Genomic DNA, 15,383 nt, shown 5'->3' with positions numbered 1-15,383 from the left:
CTATAAAAGTTTTTATCCTATAAGAGGAGATGGGTATAACTCATCAAATTTTATATAAAAATTCAAGACAATTCAGGTGCCAAAAATGCAGACCTTTGGATAATTCAGACACTGGCTAGATCTTACACTATGAAAATGTTGCTAGGCAAATTAGAAGTGTTAGTTTCAGGAAAAATATTTGGCCTACTTACAGAAAATAAGCTTTTAAAACTCTAGAATCTGAGAATTTTCAGTAGTGGTTGAATAAGCAGGAAATAGACCTTAGAATAGAAGTCATCTGCTGTTTAGTCTAGTTCCATTTTATAGGTGACAGAACTTAGGTTAAAAGACCAGTAGCAGAGCCATAATTAGAACCCAATTCTCTTCCAGTTTAGTAGGTATTTGTATATACCACATTGCCACTACATAGCAATCCAAACACAGAGCAACCAGAAACAAAGAAGAGTTTGATAGATATAACTACTTAAATTATTGAAACTTCTATTGATAAAAGACACCATAAACAAAGTTAAAAGACAAATAACATTTTGAGAGAAAATAGAACATATATAAGAAACAATAGTTAATATCCATGATATATAAAGAGCTCTTACAAAGCCAGCATCCAATATAAAAGTATCCATAAAATATATAAACCAGCAATACACACACATACGAAATACAAAGAGCCAAAAAACATTTGAAACATCCCAGGGCCTTGAAAGGTAAGGAGCAGCCGCATTTAAAAACCTGGAAGAGTTCCCATCATGGTACAGCGGAAACGAATCTGACTAGGAACCATGTGGTTGTGGGTTCAATCCCTGGCCTCATTCAGAGGGTTAAGAATCTGGGGTTACGGTGAGCTGTGGTGTAGGTCACAGATGCAGCTCAGATCCTGCATTGCTGTGGCCGTGGTGTAGACCGATGGATGTAGCTCCGATTGAACCTCTAGCCTGGGAACCTCCATATGCCAAGCATGTGGCACTAAAAAAACAAACAAAAAACCTGGATTTCTGAAACTCTAGTCAGTTTTTGCTGTTGTTGTTGTAGCTGGGGTGATAAATCCTTTTCAGCAATCTCGGTGATCAAAAGGAACTCTAGTGGGGTAACCAAAAGGGTGTTCCTATGCCCTCGACAGAAAGGGAAGTGAGCCAATCTGATGACAAGTAAATTGGAATTAAACTTACTAAAACACGGCCCTAGAAACTAGACACAATCTTTCTGGCGCTGCTTTCCAAAGGGTCAGGCCTGGCCACACACTAGTGAGCCTCTCTTTGGGTGTATTCCCCAAGCCAGACCGCCAGGCTTCTGGATATGTATCCACCACAGTTTGCCAAATTGCAAAAATGATATACTTTGTATATCTGGACAAAACTTTCTTTGAAAAAGACACATGCACCGGCATGTTCACTGCAGCACTATTCACAATAGCCAAGACATGGAAACAACCTAAATGTCCATCTTGACAGATGAATGGATTAAGAAGATGTGGTATATATGCACAGTGGAATACTACTCAGCCACAAAAAAGAACCAAATAATGCCATTTGCAGCAACATGGATGGAACTAGACACTCTCACACTAAGTCAGAAAGAGAAAGGCAAATACCATACGATATTACTTATATCTGAAATCTAATATACAGCCCAAATGAACCTTTCCACAGAAAAGCAAATCATGCACATGGAGAACAGACTTGTGGTTGCCAAGGGGGACGGGGAAGGAGTGGAATGGACTGGGAATTTGGGGTTAATAGATGCAAACTATTGCCTTTGGAATGGAGAAGCAGTGAGATCTTGCTGTGTAGCACTGAGAACTATTTCTAGTCACTTATGATGGAGCATAATATGAGAAAAAAACATATGTATACATGTATGGGTAACAGGGTCACCTTGCTATATAGTAGAAAATTGACAGTACACTGTAAACCAGTTATAATGGAAAAAATAAAAATCATTGTATGAAAAAATTATACATTTTGGTAACCATAGATTTTAAGGTTCTAGTTTCCTCAAATAAGGGCTGAACGTAATGAAATGGTATCAAATTGTTCTAGCAAATCAAAAGTGCTAACTGGGGTAGAGGGTGATAAATTGGGAGTTTGGGATTAACAGATACACTGCTATATATAAAATGGACAAGGACTTAACTACATAGCACAGGGAAATATACTCAATAGCTTATAATAAACTATAATGGGAAATACTCCGAAACCAAATACATATGTTCTTATGTGTGTGTGTATGAAGGAAATATATATATATATATATACAAGAAGGAAATGGTTGAAATTTTTTTTCTTGCAAAATTTACTCACGCTTGGAGAATTAATGCTGATGTCTGCATCTTTTTCATGGGAAGGGTTCATGACTTTTCTCCTTAACTCTTAGCAGTCTTTAGGAACAACCTCTGGGAAAGATGGCCATTTGGAAAGATCACTTGGCTGGGAGTCAAGAGAACAGATTCAGATACACGGGAATCACTTTGCTGTTCACCTGAAAATAACACAACATTGTAAACAACTAGACTTCAATTTAAAAAAAATTTTTTTCAAGTGCTATTTGTGTAATGAGTTAAAGGCCCTGAAGGGAATCAACTCCCAAATTCCCTCAGGTTGATGGAGTAGGGTTCTGTTGGGACTGGAAAATCCTGCGAAGAATCTAAGGAGGCAAGTGCAGGACTAGCCACAGGAGTGAGGAGGGAAAGGAAACCTCTCCTTCTGCCTCTATAAGGTGAACTCTCTCTCAACCCTTCACATTCCTTGGACTTGCTTCCTGCCAACTATTATAAAGATAAGCAATAGGGGAAAAAACATGGGATCAAGTAAGAGTCAAAAAAAAGTAGGCTTAAAACAATTTATTAAAAAAGACTAACACAGTAGTTCTCAGTGGCTCAGCGGGTTAAGGATCTGGCATGGTCACTGTGGCTCAGGTCGCTGCTATGGTGCAGGTTGGATCCCTGGCCTGGGAACTTCCGTATGCCATGGATGCGGCCGGAAAATAAAAATTTTTTTAAAAAGGGGTGGTGGGGGGGGAGTTCCCATCGTGGCGCAGTGGTTAATGAATCCGACTAGGAATCGTGAAGCTGCAGGTTCAATCCCTGGCCTTGCTCAGTGGGTTAAGGATCTGGCGTTGCCGTGAGCTGTGGCGTGGGTCGCAGACACAGCTCGGATCCCGTGTTGCTATGGCTCCGGTGTAAGCCAGCAGCTACAATTCTGATTAGGCCCCTAGCCTGGGAACCTCCATATGCCGCAGAAGCGGCCCTAGAAATGGCTAAAAGAAAAAAAAAAAAAAAGATTAAAAATAAATTTGTAGGAAACAGAACAGATTAAGGTAGAAGGAAAATGAGAGTTTCAAATTACTAAAAAGAGCAAGTAGAGAAAAAAACAAATTAAGCTTAAACTCTCCTAAAAGCCACAAAATCAGATTTTGGGGGGAAAGATTTTGGGGGGAAAGTTAAAAAAAAAATCAACAGTTAGTGGAGTGTGGATAAACTAAAGCAGTCTATAATCTCCCTCTCTCTTTCTATCCATCAACAGTCCCGAATTAGTTTAAAAAAAGAACAAAAATTGCTAGTGACCATTCAGTTTCTGAGTGAGTCTGATATCCCCAGGAAAGGGGGTCCTGCTGTACCAGGAGCTTCTTGGATAGAAAAGTAGTGGAACCCAGGAGTGCCTGGAAACTGCCTTGGGACACCCAGAGCCTCATGGCTCCCAAGTGTCCTTCTCAGCTACCTTGGTAACAAATACAGTCAGTCCTTTGTGGTCACGCATCCACAGATAAGGAGGACCAACTGTCCGCTGCCATTTTACATAAGGGGCTTGAGCATCTGTGGATTTTGGTATCTGCGGGGGATACTGCAACTAATCCCCCCATGGATACCAAGGGGTGACTATATATGACTTCCACAGCTGATCCCAACAGCACAGCCTGGCTTCCCCAAACTCCCAAGCTCTCCACTCCCTCTTCTTCGTCAATACTTCTTCAGAGTAATAAATTATGACCCCAATTAACAGGAAACCTGAACAAGATTAGGAGGCTAGGTAGGAAGTTGTAGAGCTGGAATATGAACCCAGCAGTTTGAGACTAAAGGGTTAAATGCTAATCATTAAATTCTATGCAGTCTTGTAACTACTATTAATTCCTGTACCAGTAGATTTTTCACATCTTATATAAGACAACATTTTCACTTTTAGTCATTGGGGATTTTTTTTTTTTCATAATTCACAACCTTCTGCTGAATAAAAACAAAGCAACTTTAATTTCATCTCAAAATACTTCCTGTTTCTTCATCTTCCTCTCCCTCTGCTCCCTTTATTTTCTTCTCTTTTTTTTCCCCTCTCTCTATTTAAAGGCAACATGTAGACATTGTTGAAAAGCATACAAAATAAGAGGAAAATATCCCATCAAGTGCAGACAACTAAAAATAAGACCTTAATAATGGTGTTATTCAAGTGCCTGAGTGTAACTCTAGAGACTAGGTCATTTCAAAAGCTTTTCTCCAAAACATAATACTCATTTTTGTATAGCAGCAGTAAATGATTGTGCAAGATCCATAACTAGAGTCACGTGTTCTTTACTTGTGGGACAGAATAAAAAAATAACCTATTCCATTTTGTTACTAGAAGTTTACCCTGAAGTGATGATACTGTGTTTTCTCTTAGCCTCATTTATAATCACTCCATCTCGGTGTACCAAAAACCATCTGCACTGGAATCTTGCTGATAATCATTCCTCACAGATGTCTAATGGAATATAACAAAAATAAAATAAGCATGGCATCAATACCGAAATGCTAAGTGGTGTCTAACATCTTGGTGTTCTCTTTCCCTTTAACATATACATGACTCATTGATGCTTCTGAGCCACTAGTAGAGAGGATAGTTTTAAAATCATTACCAACAAAAATTTCCATCCACAAACTCTACCTTTTAGCTTCTTATACCACCTCATTTAAAGTCTTTTGTGTTTAAAAGTATTTAATAGCCCTAAAAGAAAGTATTATGTGTTTCATCTGCTGGTCCAAAAGAAGCAAAAAACTAGACTATTAACCCGCTGTGTAATCCCTGCACAGACTAGAGCGCCTTTCAGTGGGAAGCCAGGCTCTGCCAAGAACAGGGAGGACTGCAGTTTAAACATTACAGGGTCAAGTTCAACATTTGTTCCATTCACAGAACTCCCACTGACATCAATGAGAGTTTTGTGCAGAAGAGAATTTCGTCCTCAGTTAAATGATTTCCGTAATGCCTTCTATTTCGCCAGAACATATTCCACAAAGAATATAATAAAGAAAATATATGTAGTAATTCCTTTTTTTTTTTGGCCTACTCTTGATTTCAATAAAACTTCATCTACAAAAAAAGTGTTTTTCTTATAGGACATGACTTAAAAGATAAATAAGTCATTATGCAGAGAATATAAATAAACTTTTAGACCATTCTAGACTTATCTGTTTATAATTTCATTTGTGCGTGTGTATAATATACATAATTTTTTTGCCTGCAAAATAAAAATCACAATTGAACTTGGCCATCAGCCTTTGAACCTTTGAAATTTTATGCCCTACAATATATCATTGACTGATGGGGACAATGGAGTTCTTAAGCTTATTAGACAAAAGTATATGAAACTATCAATTCCACAAATATTCCTAGGTAAATAAAGGCTATTCAACAGGAAAAGTGAAGGCACTAAATTTTATATAATGATTATAAGCATAGGCAGTCTATATTAGTGATGAGTTTGAAGAATGTAATTTTATTGTTGTTAATACAGTAAAATCAATGAAAAGTAATAAAGTATTTAATAAACATATATTTATAATTAGCCCATTGTTTATATGGCTTGTAATTTTATTTATTTATTTAGACCATACCCAGAGCATGTGGAAGTTCCCAGGCCAGGGCCTGAATCCATGCCACAGCAGTGACCAAAGCCACAGCAGAGGCAAAGTCAAATACTTAACCTGCTGCACCACCGGGGAATTCCCATGTGACTTTTAATTTTGAGACCTTTAAGGGAAAATAAAATTTTAGAACAGTAAGTATTAAATTTAAGGGGAAAAGAGTATTAGATTTTCTTTTTTCCATAACTATAGGAATTATCTGCAACATCTCTATCACTTGGGGAAATTACACATTAACTTACATTTCACCATAATTTAAGGTCATCTTTGACTTTTAAGATTGAAAAAGAATATCTGAGGCTTTGTCTTTTTTTTTTTTTTTTTTTTTTTTTTTTTGCTTGTGCTTAGATCTTGGAGAAGCTCCCAGGTCAGGAATTGAACTGGCACCACAGCATTAACAAGAGCCATTGGATTCTTCACCAGCTAAGCACCCAGGGAACTCCTTGAGGCAGCTTATAGACGCAAAAATCTGGTGTGTGTTTTGCTTGATCTTCAGAAATATTTTAAAACAGATTGGATTCTAAACATTATTAGTATTCTATAAAAAGCTTTGGCTTGACACATTCATACTTCACATAAGGGAGATGCTCCTATTTTTCTGTTGCTCAGGAAAGTATTTTAAAAGGCAATCTGGGGAAGAAGAAAACTGATGGAAAGGAAAAGCTAAGTGGAAAACAAAACAGGCACTCTGGCCTATACAACCATTCACACTCCCTGTTGTGTCCAATTATGGCTCAATTGCAACATTTTGAGGGGAGGCGAGGGGGGCAGTTTGCAGGTGTGGCATATGGAAGTTCCCAGGCCGGGGGGTTGAATCAGAGCTGCAGCTGCTGGCCTACACCACAGCCACAGCAATGCCAGATCCAAGTCACGTCTGTGATCTACACCACAGCTCACAGCAATGCTGAATCCTTAACCCACTGAGCAAGGCCAGGGATTGAACCCACATCTTCATGGATACTAGGCTGGGTTCATTTCCATGGAGCCACAATGGGAACTCCTCAACTGCAACATTTTAGAATAAATTTTAGTTTCAACAGAGGTTCCATTCCTCCTACAAACTATAACTCTGCCAAGACTTCAGAGAATTGTGAGGTCACCAACTACAACTTACTAATGGTGTGCTCACCTGTAATAAATATAGTATAAAAAAACCTGAGGGATTTAAACCTGTATCAGATATCACCCACATTTGTGGACCCAGTACTCGGATGGGCATTTCACATGTGATACCTCACAAGATGATTTAAAAGATACCATATTACAAAGTTTTAGTTAAATCTATAAGCTATCTGGGAACCTCAGAAGGAATCAGTTGTTTCATGGTCTTAGGAATCAAAAAAGTCCCTGCTTATGAGTAACCATGATAAATAGACTGTCAATTCTTTCTTGGTCTTTTGAGTTGAGGACTGTTCACCAGATGTGTGGGATGATGTGGCAGTTTGAAAAAATACGTGTGCAAATTCTTTGACAGTCTTCTCAGCAAAAATGTAGTCTGTGAACTCTCTCCTTGAAAATGGACTGGCTTTTCCTTCTGCTTCCACTGGAATACAGAGGAAATGACACTGAGGAGACTTCCCAGGTGCAGGCATAAAAGGCAATGGGCTTCCACTTTGTTCACTGGAATATTGGCTTTAGAAAACATTAGCTACCAAGTAAACGCTCTGTCTACACTGAGACCATTAAGTGTGAGAAAAGTCCAATTAGCTCACATGGGGAGACCACACGGAGAGGCCCTATGACTACATACAGGAATTGAGAAAGAGCTGCCTGGCCATTCTCAAGCTGTTCCAGCCTCTCTTCCCACTCTCCCCTGCCCTGCCCCTGCCTCCCACTTCATTCTGTTACAGTTCCAGCCACCAATACCTGAGAAATTATGCGAGCCACGACTGCCCAGACAAGCTCTTCCCAAATTTCCAACCCAGAGAAAAGATGAGATATAATCATTTAAGCCAGCACATTTTGGGGTGATATATTACATAACAATAGTAACCAAAACAGATATAAATTTTTTTAGAGAAAATTTTTTTGTATCTGAAAATTTCAAATACATTCTAGAATAGCTAGACTGTACAATGAACTTGCATGTACCTTATCCAAATTCAACACATTAAAATTTTTGCCACATTTGCTTTATCTGTTCCCTCTTTTTTTTTTTTTTTTCTTAGCTGAAATATTTTAAACCACCTCCCAGACATTGGGTCATGTCAAGTATCATCTGATGCTTCAGTATGAATATATTTTAAAAATAGACATTTTCCTACATTACCAAAATTTCATTATCACACTTAACAAAATTAATAATAATTCTCTGGCATCATCTAATGTCCAGACCATAATCAAATGTCCTGATTGCCTCAAAAATGCATTTTTACAGTTCTTAGAATAAAAATTTCAACAATGTCTACATAACAGTATTTGGTCATTATGCCTCTTTTCTTCTTTTCATCTAAAACTGTCACTCCCTCACCTCCCCTTTCCCTTATGCCATTAACTAGTTGCAGAAGCCAGATAAGTTGTCTGAGGAATGTGGTGTTATTTAACTTGCTCCTTTATCCCCTGTAGTTCCTGTAAATGAAAGTTGAATCAAAAGAATTGATTAGATTCAGTCAACTTTTCCTCCCCACAGGGATAGTTGATAAGTGCTGTGTGCTTCATGAGGCATCACAACAAAAAGCAGGGAACATCTGGATGTTCCACTTTTAGAGATGCTAAGACTGATCAGTCATGTGCTGATGGCCTTATTATCCCTCATGGCAAAGTTCCCATTCACCTTTCAACTAACAGATTCATTCAATGATGATTGTTGCCTGAATCAAGCATTTCATGATGCTACTGGGTTGTCACTGCTTCTAGGCCTTTCCACTAGGTAGTAGTAGGAAATGCCTACACTTGAAAAGGGAAAAACCTACTGATAGTAATGATATTTCTAATTCAAATAGGACATTGTAACACTATAACCCTGAAGTTTTTTTGTTTTTTTTTTTAGCTTAGATTCTTTGATTTTCTACTTGTTTCTTTTACACTGAAAACCTGCTTCCTAATGTTGACATAATTCCTTATCTGCATTAATTTATAGTATATTTAAGATAGTTTCAAAATAATAATAGCCATATTGCCTCTACCAATACAGATACAGACTACAGTGTATGATTTCTTTATACCTCTCTTTATTCTTAGAATATGTTTTGGTAAGGTGGTATCCTTGAAAAAATTATTTTCTTTGTATGTTTTTTGTTGTGTCTTTTTGTATCACTGACTTGGTGTTGAGTTCATCTGTTTCAATTCATTAATTTATTTCAGCTCAAGTTAGATTTAATTGTTTCAGTCTGTCTTTATTTTTTATAGATTGATTTAATTTTTTTTTTTTTCTTTTTATGGCTGCACTTGCAGCATATGGAAGTTCCCAGGCTAGGGGTCAAATCAGAGCTGCAGCTGTAGGCCTATGCTACAGCCACAGCAACACTGGATCTAAGCCACATCTACAACTTTCATCACAGCTTGCGGCAATTCTAGATCCTTAACCTACTGAGGGAGGCCAGGGATTGAACCTGCATCTTCGTAGACAAGCTATGTCAGGTTCTTAACCCACTGAGCCACAACAGGAATTCCCCACATTTACTTGTAAACTTTTATATTTCTGCTATTTTTAAAATTGGTTAATTTTGCTTTGAATAGAAATCATTTCCATGATTATTAATTTTTATATATTTTAATTTTTTCCATTATAGTTGATTTATAGTGGATTATTATTTTTAATAGTCAAGTCAAATAAAGATAACCATGATATATTTACTCCATTTCAGCTGGATAGAGAGTCAACAGGAAGGTACAAAGTATTTTTTTTCTTTTTTCTTTTCTTTCGTTCGTTCATTCATTCTTTCTTTTCCTTACTTCTTCTTTTTTTTTTTTTTTTTTTTTTTTTTTTTTTTTTTTTGCTTTTTAGGGCTGCACTCAGGGCATATGGAAGTTCCCAAGCTAGGGGTCAGTCTAATTGGAGCTACAGTTGCCAGTCAACGTCACAGCCACAGCAAAGCAGGATCTGAGCCACACCTGCGACCTACACCACAGCTCACAGCAATGCCAGATCCTTAACCCACTGAGGGAGGCCAGAGATCGAACCTGCATCCTCATGAATACTGGTCAGGTTTGTTTCTGCTGTGCCACAACAGGAACTCTGGTACAAAGTGTTTTGAACACCTTTTTCCAGGATAAGGTCAGCAGCTTTCTAGAAATGCTGGAGGGAAAAAAAAAAAAAAAATCACATAATTACCTTTCTAAACCCAGTACCTTCTGATTCTCCAAGGTATGGGGAGAGGATCAGGGTTCAGGTAAGGCCTGAGTTTAAGAAACATTCATCTTCCAATTTGAAAGCTTAATTGTACTTTGTTAGTATATTCCCATGGCAGCAGGCTGGTCCTAAGACCCAATCCCTACTTGTTCCTCATATTGCAGAATCATCAGAAGTGAGTTCTGGTTAAGAGTTAATAGAATTTAGAGTTCCTACTGTGGAGCAATGGGATCTGTGTCATCTTGGGGGCTATGGGACACGGGTTCCATCCCTGGCCCCGGGACGGTAGGTTAAGGATCTGCATTGCTGAAGTTGATGGTTAGGTTGAGATTGTGACTCATATCTGATCCCTGGCCCGGAAATTCCATATACTTTGGGATGGCCAAAAAAAAAAAAAAAAGAGTTAGTAGAATTTGCCCACCCCACCCCTGCTGCTTTTTTAAAGCTTAGAGCTCCTGCAAGGCTCCAGGAACCAATCCATTCCCTTAGATGAACATTATGAATTCCAAATCCAAACCGGTCCTGGATGGACTATTAAATGGGAGTACATTTCTTTGGGCCTCTCGGCTGGCCCTTCAGACACTGTAGACTCAAGTTTGGAATGCAGTAAGCTACCTGGGTTTTGAAATGCAAATGAAGAGCCGCAAAATAAAAAGGTTTCTCTATAGGGAGTCTGCTTTTAACTTCCCATTGTATTGACTTAATTTTCCCAAATAAAAGGTATTTATTCATTTAAAAGAAGAAATGCTATTTCCAGAACTGTCCAAACAAATATAAATTTAAGAGCACTGCAAGTTCACTCCTGAAAGAAATGTGAAAAGCAATTAAAATTATCAATATTAACAATACTTTTAGAATAAGGATGAGAAAGTAAGGTTCATTCCAAGAACTTGTCCAGTCATGCAGAACTGAAGTCTGAGCATGCAAGTGACTCAGTTAATCAGAGTCGAAAGAAGAGACTGAAATAGGCCTTTGAGACATAGAAAGAATACGTAAAAACTGGATGGGGAGGGAAGAATTGGGAAGAGGGGAATAACATACACTCAGTACTATATAAAATAGGTTATTAACAAGAACCTACTGTATAGTACAGGAAAATCTACTCAATATGTATAACTGATTCACTTTGCTGTATACCTGAAACTAATACAACATTGTAAATCAACTATACTACAAAAAAATTAAATTAAAAAAATTAAAAATAAAATCAAAATATGCTTACAATGAAAAAAATACTGGATGAATATGCAGAAACCAAAATATCCAGAGGATTTTGACATTGAGAATATTTTCCACACTCTTGGTTAAGACTTGATCACATAAATTTCTACTGCCCAAAATCATGCCTCAGCCATTGTGCAAATACCCAGTATTAGACATTCTTATTTGAAAAGAAGGGGTGTCTCCCACTGAAAGGCATGTACGAATAACAATAAATGTATACTCAGTGTCCATTTTCCTTGTCTATAGAATGAGGACATGGAATATAGAATTCAAAATAGAAGATAAGGCCCAAGTCACTCATACTTCAGTTAGAAACTATTTGTTAGTTGTAAATTGCTTCCCTATTTTATTCTTATTTAGACCAGGATTTCCCAACTTCAAGATTATTGACCTTTTGGAACTGATAAGTTTCTGTCGTTGGTACCCTGTGCATGACAGGATGTTACCAGCCTCCCTGGCTTCTATCATTAGATGCTAGTCCTAACAACCAAATAACTCCCTGGGGAGGCAAAATCAGTCCCAAGTGAAAGGCACTGATTTACACTATTATCAAAATTAGTTTGTCATTTCTGCTGGCACATACCAGCTTGACAGTAGGAAAAGTAGCCTAAGAGACTAAAAGAAGAAGCTGGCCCAGGAAAAAGAAAATTTATTGCAGAAAGTTTGCAATGTAGATAATCAACAAGTCATTTATGGAAATTAAATATAGAGCTAGGACCATCTTATTAGAACCACAGTTCTCAGCTGGTACATAGTGAGTGATTAAGGTTGGCGTAAATACCGGACATGGTCATAATCACCTTCCGCCACCAGACCCCAGCCACTGAAGATCAAATCAAGTATTCCTTTTATAGAACTGAATGACTTGATACACATTGTGCATTTGAGAGCTGGCTCGTTTTTCATTCATTGACATCTGGTCTAGCAGAAAGGCTGCCAGATGCTTGGGTCACGCAACCCAATCTCAGAAAGTATACGGCCTGAGAAAACATGGAGGTGAGGAGAAAGGAATTTAAGAAAGAAGGAGTAATCACTTGTAACTTAAATACAAATTTGGTGGTGTTGCTGATGCATTTAGGCAAAGGAAACTTTAGTCTCCTTTACATGTTTTGTATATATTTTATGGACAAAAATCTTACTTATATCAGAAAGTCGTAAGCATGACGGTATATGGATTTGTGCTCTGAAGACCAGTACTACAAAATATAGGCTGAATCTCATTTCTCCTCTGGTCAGTATCTCCAAGGTTACCACTAGACTAATTCCTAACAAAAGAGATAATTTTGCCTGTTTTTGTACTTTTTTAATCATGTGTGTGTGTTTATTTTCTTTCTAAAAAATTAAAATATAACTGATTTATAATGTTGTGCCAATTTCTCCTGTATAGCCAAGTGACTCAGTCATACATATATATCCCAGGAGACTGGATGTAGTTCCCTGTGCTATGTAGTAGGAACTTGTAGCTTATCCATTCTAAATGTAATGTACTTTATTTAAATGGAATAATATAATATGTGTTATTTGGTGTCTGGCTTCTCTCATTCAATATTATTTTGTGAAATTCATCCAGGTTGTTACGTATAACCATAATTTTTTCTTTTCCTTGCTATGGATTATTTCAATGAGTTAATATACCACAATGAATTTCTCTACTGTTTGGTTGATTCTAGTTTGGGGTTATTAAAAACAGTGATTATCTGAACACAACACAGGCTTGAAAATGTATATTCCTTAGGAGAATACATATGTTCACACATTTCTTCTTGTTTTTCCATTAATCATACTGACTGGGTCCTGAACTCTGTTGCCTGTCCAGTGAAGCATTTAGCAAAAAATGTTGTACAGATGTGCCTGTGGGCTGGGGAAAATTTACTCAGTTGTACTTATGTCAGGTTCAACAACCATACTATTTGCATATTCAGTAATGGATTTCCATCTACTTATTCACCTAGAGAAAAAGCTAGAGTTAAGAGATATGTCTTGGCATTCCCTGGTGGCACAGCGGGCTAAGGATCCAGTGTTGTCACTGCTGTGGCACGGGTTCAGTCCCTGGCCCAGGAACTTCCACATGCCACAGGTTTGGCCAAAAAAAAAAAGATATGTGCAACAATTTTAATAGTGAAGTTGGTGACGATGTCCAGAAAAGGCATTTATTGTATACCTAATATAGTGTCTGGCACAAGGAAAGCACATCTTTGTTGAATGAATGAATAAATGAATGGATATATGGAAAAGTAGATGTCACATGACTAACTTAGGGACAAAGTCAATATGGCTAATAAGAAAAAAAAATGTTATTTAAGAAAATAATATTATCAAGGTAGAGAAGTTTGCCCAAGAGAGCCAGAAAATGGATGAGCTGGCTCTCAAGCTCAGGTTATCCAACTTCAAAGTGCTTTATCTCTAAACCAGGTAGAATATCAGAAAAAAATGCTAATAAGGATGAATATAAATTCCTGGATTTAAGAGGAAAGATTAAATTGCACAAGTGCAGAAGTGCATACTGCTTATAGCCACAGTTCATATAAGCAACCTGAGGGCTTTGGCTGACCACACTCTCAGCTGAGCCCACAGTGTAATGCTCTACTAAAAAAGTGCCTGCCACCTGAGGCTACATTAATCAGCACAGAATATCCCATTTGAAGCAGTAAAAGTCCTTTTCAATCCAGCTGAGCACTTGTCATCTTTCTCTCCCTGACCAACATCTTGGGTAGGATGTTTTAAAAAGATTCGGCTCCTTGTCCCCGAGTTCCTGTGTTTTATTGTCACTAGAAATATGCAGGTTTCCCTGCATGTCCACCAGAAACCAAGAACAGTTTAAGACACTCCAATTTAACCATCTTTTGTTTCAGGTCTAATTCTTGCCCTCTGTGTGACTGTTGCCTTAACTTGACATCAAGGACTATCTCTTACTCCTGGTCCACACCTACGTGGGGCGTGGCCATCGAATGTCTTTGTTTATACCTCACAGACCCAAGCCAGCAAGGTTCACTTTCACAACTAACCTGGGCCCTACTAATTTGGAAAAGGGATTTCACTCTATCAGGGAACATTTTAATTGGTTTAATTAGTTATGGGAGTCTTGTTAGAACAGACTCCCATTTCTGATCATTTGATTATGCTAAGGACATAATCAAAATTTTGAAATATATAGAAATTATAGCTCAGATACACATTTAATCTTAGCCAAAAGACTAAAAAAGAATGTGTTATATAAGGAAAAGCAGAAGAAACTGAAGCGTTTACCGGGATAAGAATGGCAATGACATGTAGTGGGCATGATTGTGTTCTGCAGGTGAACAACTGATATAAAGAAAGGGGAACAGTCTTAATCTTATTTTACAAGTAGGAAATGCAAATGGGTGGAAGTTTAAGGAGGCATTTTGAGTTAATGGGAAGAAAAACAACCATAAAGAGGTATCTATAGCAGTCACGTTTCTACCATTTAGAAAATATACTGAAACTGGAAAATTCAGAGGGAGAGTTGGCCTCAGACTTAGGAGGAAAATGGGGCAAAAATACAATAGAGATAAGGCATCCGCAATATCTTTGAGTCATTTGAAATTATCTCTAAAGACTGGAGTATTTTAGAGTCGATCTCTTGGAAGAGATTGGTCTTTTAAGTATTTTGAAGAATAGAATGGAGATGATTTTCAGGGAAACAAGGGCAGACTGTTCAACACAATACAGTTGGGGTTGAGAGAAGACAATAATGGGTGTAGTAAGGCGCTCTCTGTTTGGCTAGACTTGAACAAGAAGTGTGCAGAAGAGTGAAAAGAGAAGAAATTTGAGACAGTGGCAGAACAACTGATGAATAAGTCTTATTCTAGTTCTCAAGGTATTTATGAAACACTTTGTCACAGACTCCTAAAAGTTCTTAAATGTTTATTTAAATGTGAAATGAGATCTGCTTATCTGGAAAAGAATTACTATATTGTTTACAAAAATATACTGACAGGTTATTAAAATATCACATCATTGGAT

General features: G+C 37.6%; 1 protein-coding gene across 5 annotated transcripts in view; it reads right to left on the bottom strand.

Annotated features, from left to right (window-relative positions):
* ERBIN (erbb2 interacting protein) overlaps nucleotides 1–15,383 on the bottom strand; it is a 183,553-nt gene that overhangs the window by 124,661 nt on the left and 43,509 nt on the right. For 3 of the 5 annotated variants that reach the window (XM_085002374.1, XM_085002378.1, XM_085002383.1), the window contains exon 3: nucleotides 2,298–2,475. In XM_085002374.1, the coding sequence (XP_084858500.1) occupies nucleotides 2,298–2,348 (51 nt within the window). In that variant the 5' untranslated portion in view covers nucleotides 2,349–2,475. Of the gene's footprint in view, nucleotides 1–2,297; nucleotides 2,476–10,006; nucleotides 10,122–15,383 lie in introns of all 5 variants that reach the window. The other 2 variants (XM_085002372.1, XM_085002379.1) reach the window with 1 other exon arrangement.

This window comes from Sus scrofa, chromosome 16 (assembly GCF_054392235.1).
Source record: "Sus scrofa isolate SSC_HxYL_T2T_F1_AM1 chromosome 16, Sscrofa_HxYL_maternal_Yorkshire_Landrace_v2.0, whole genome shotgun sequence".
Taxonomy (NCBI): domain Eukaryota; kingdom Metazoa; phylum Chordata; class Mammalia; order Artiodactyla; family Suidae; genus Sus; species Sus scrofa.
Note: the sequence above shows the minus strand (reverse complement) of the source record. Positions and strands in the feature narration are given on the sequence as shown.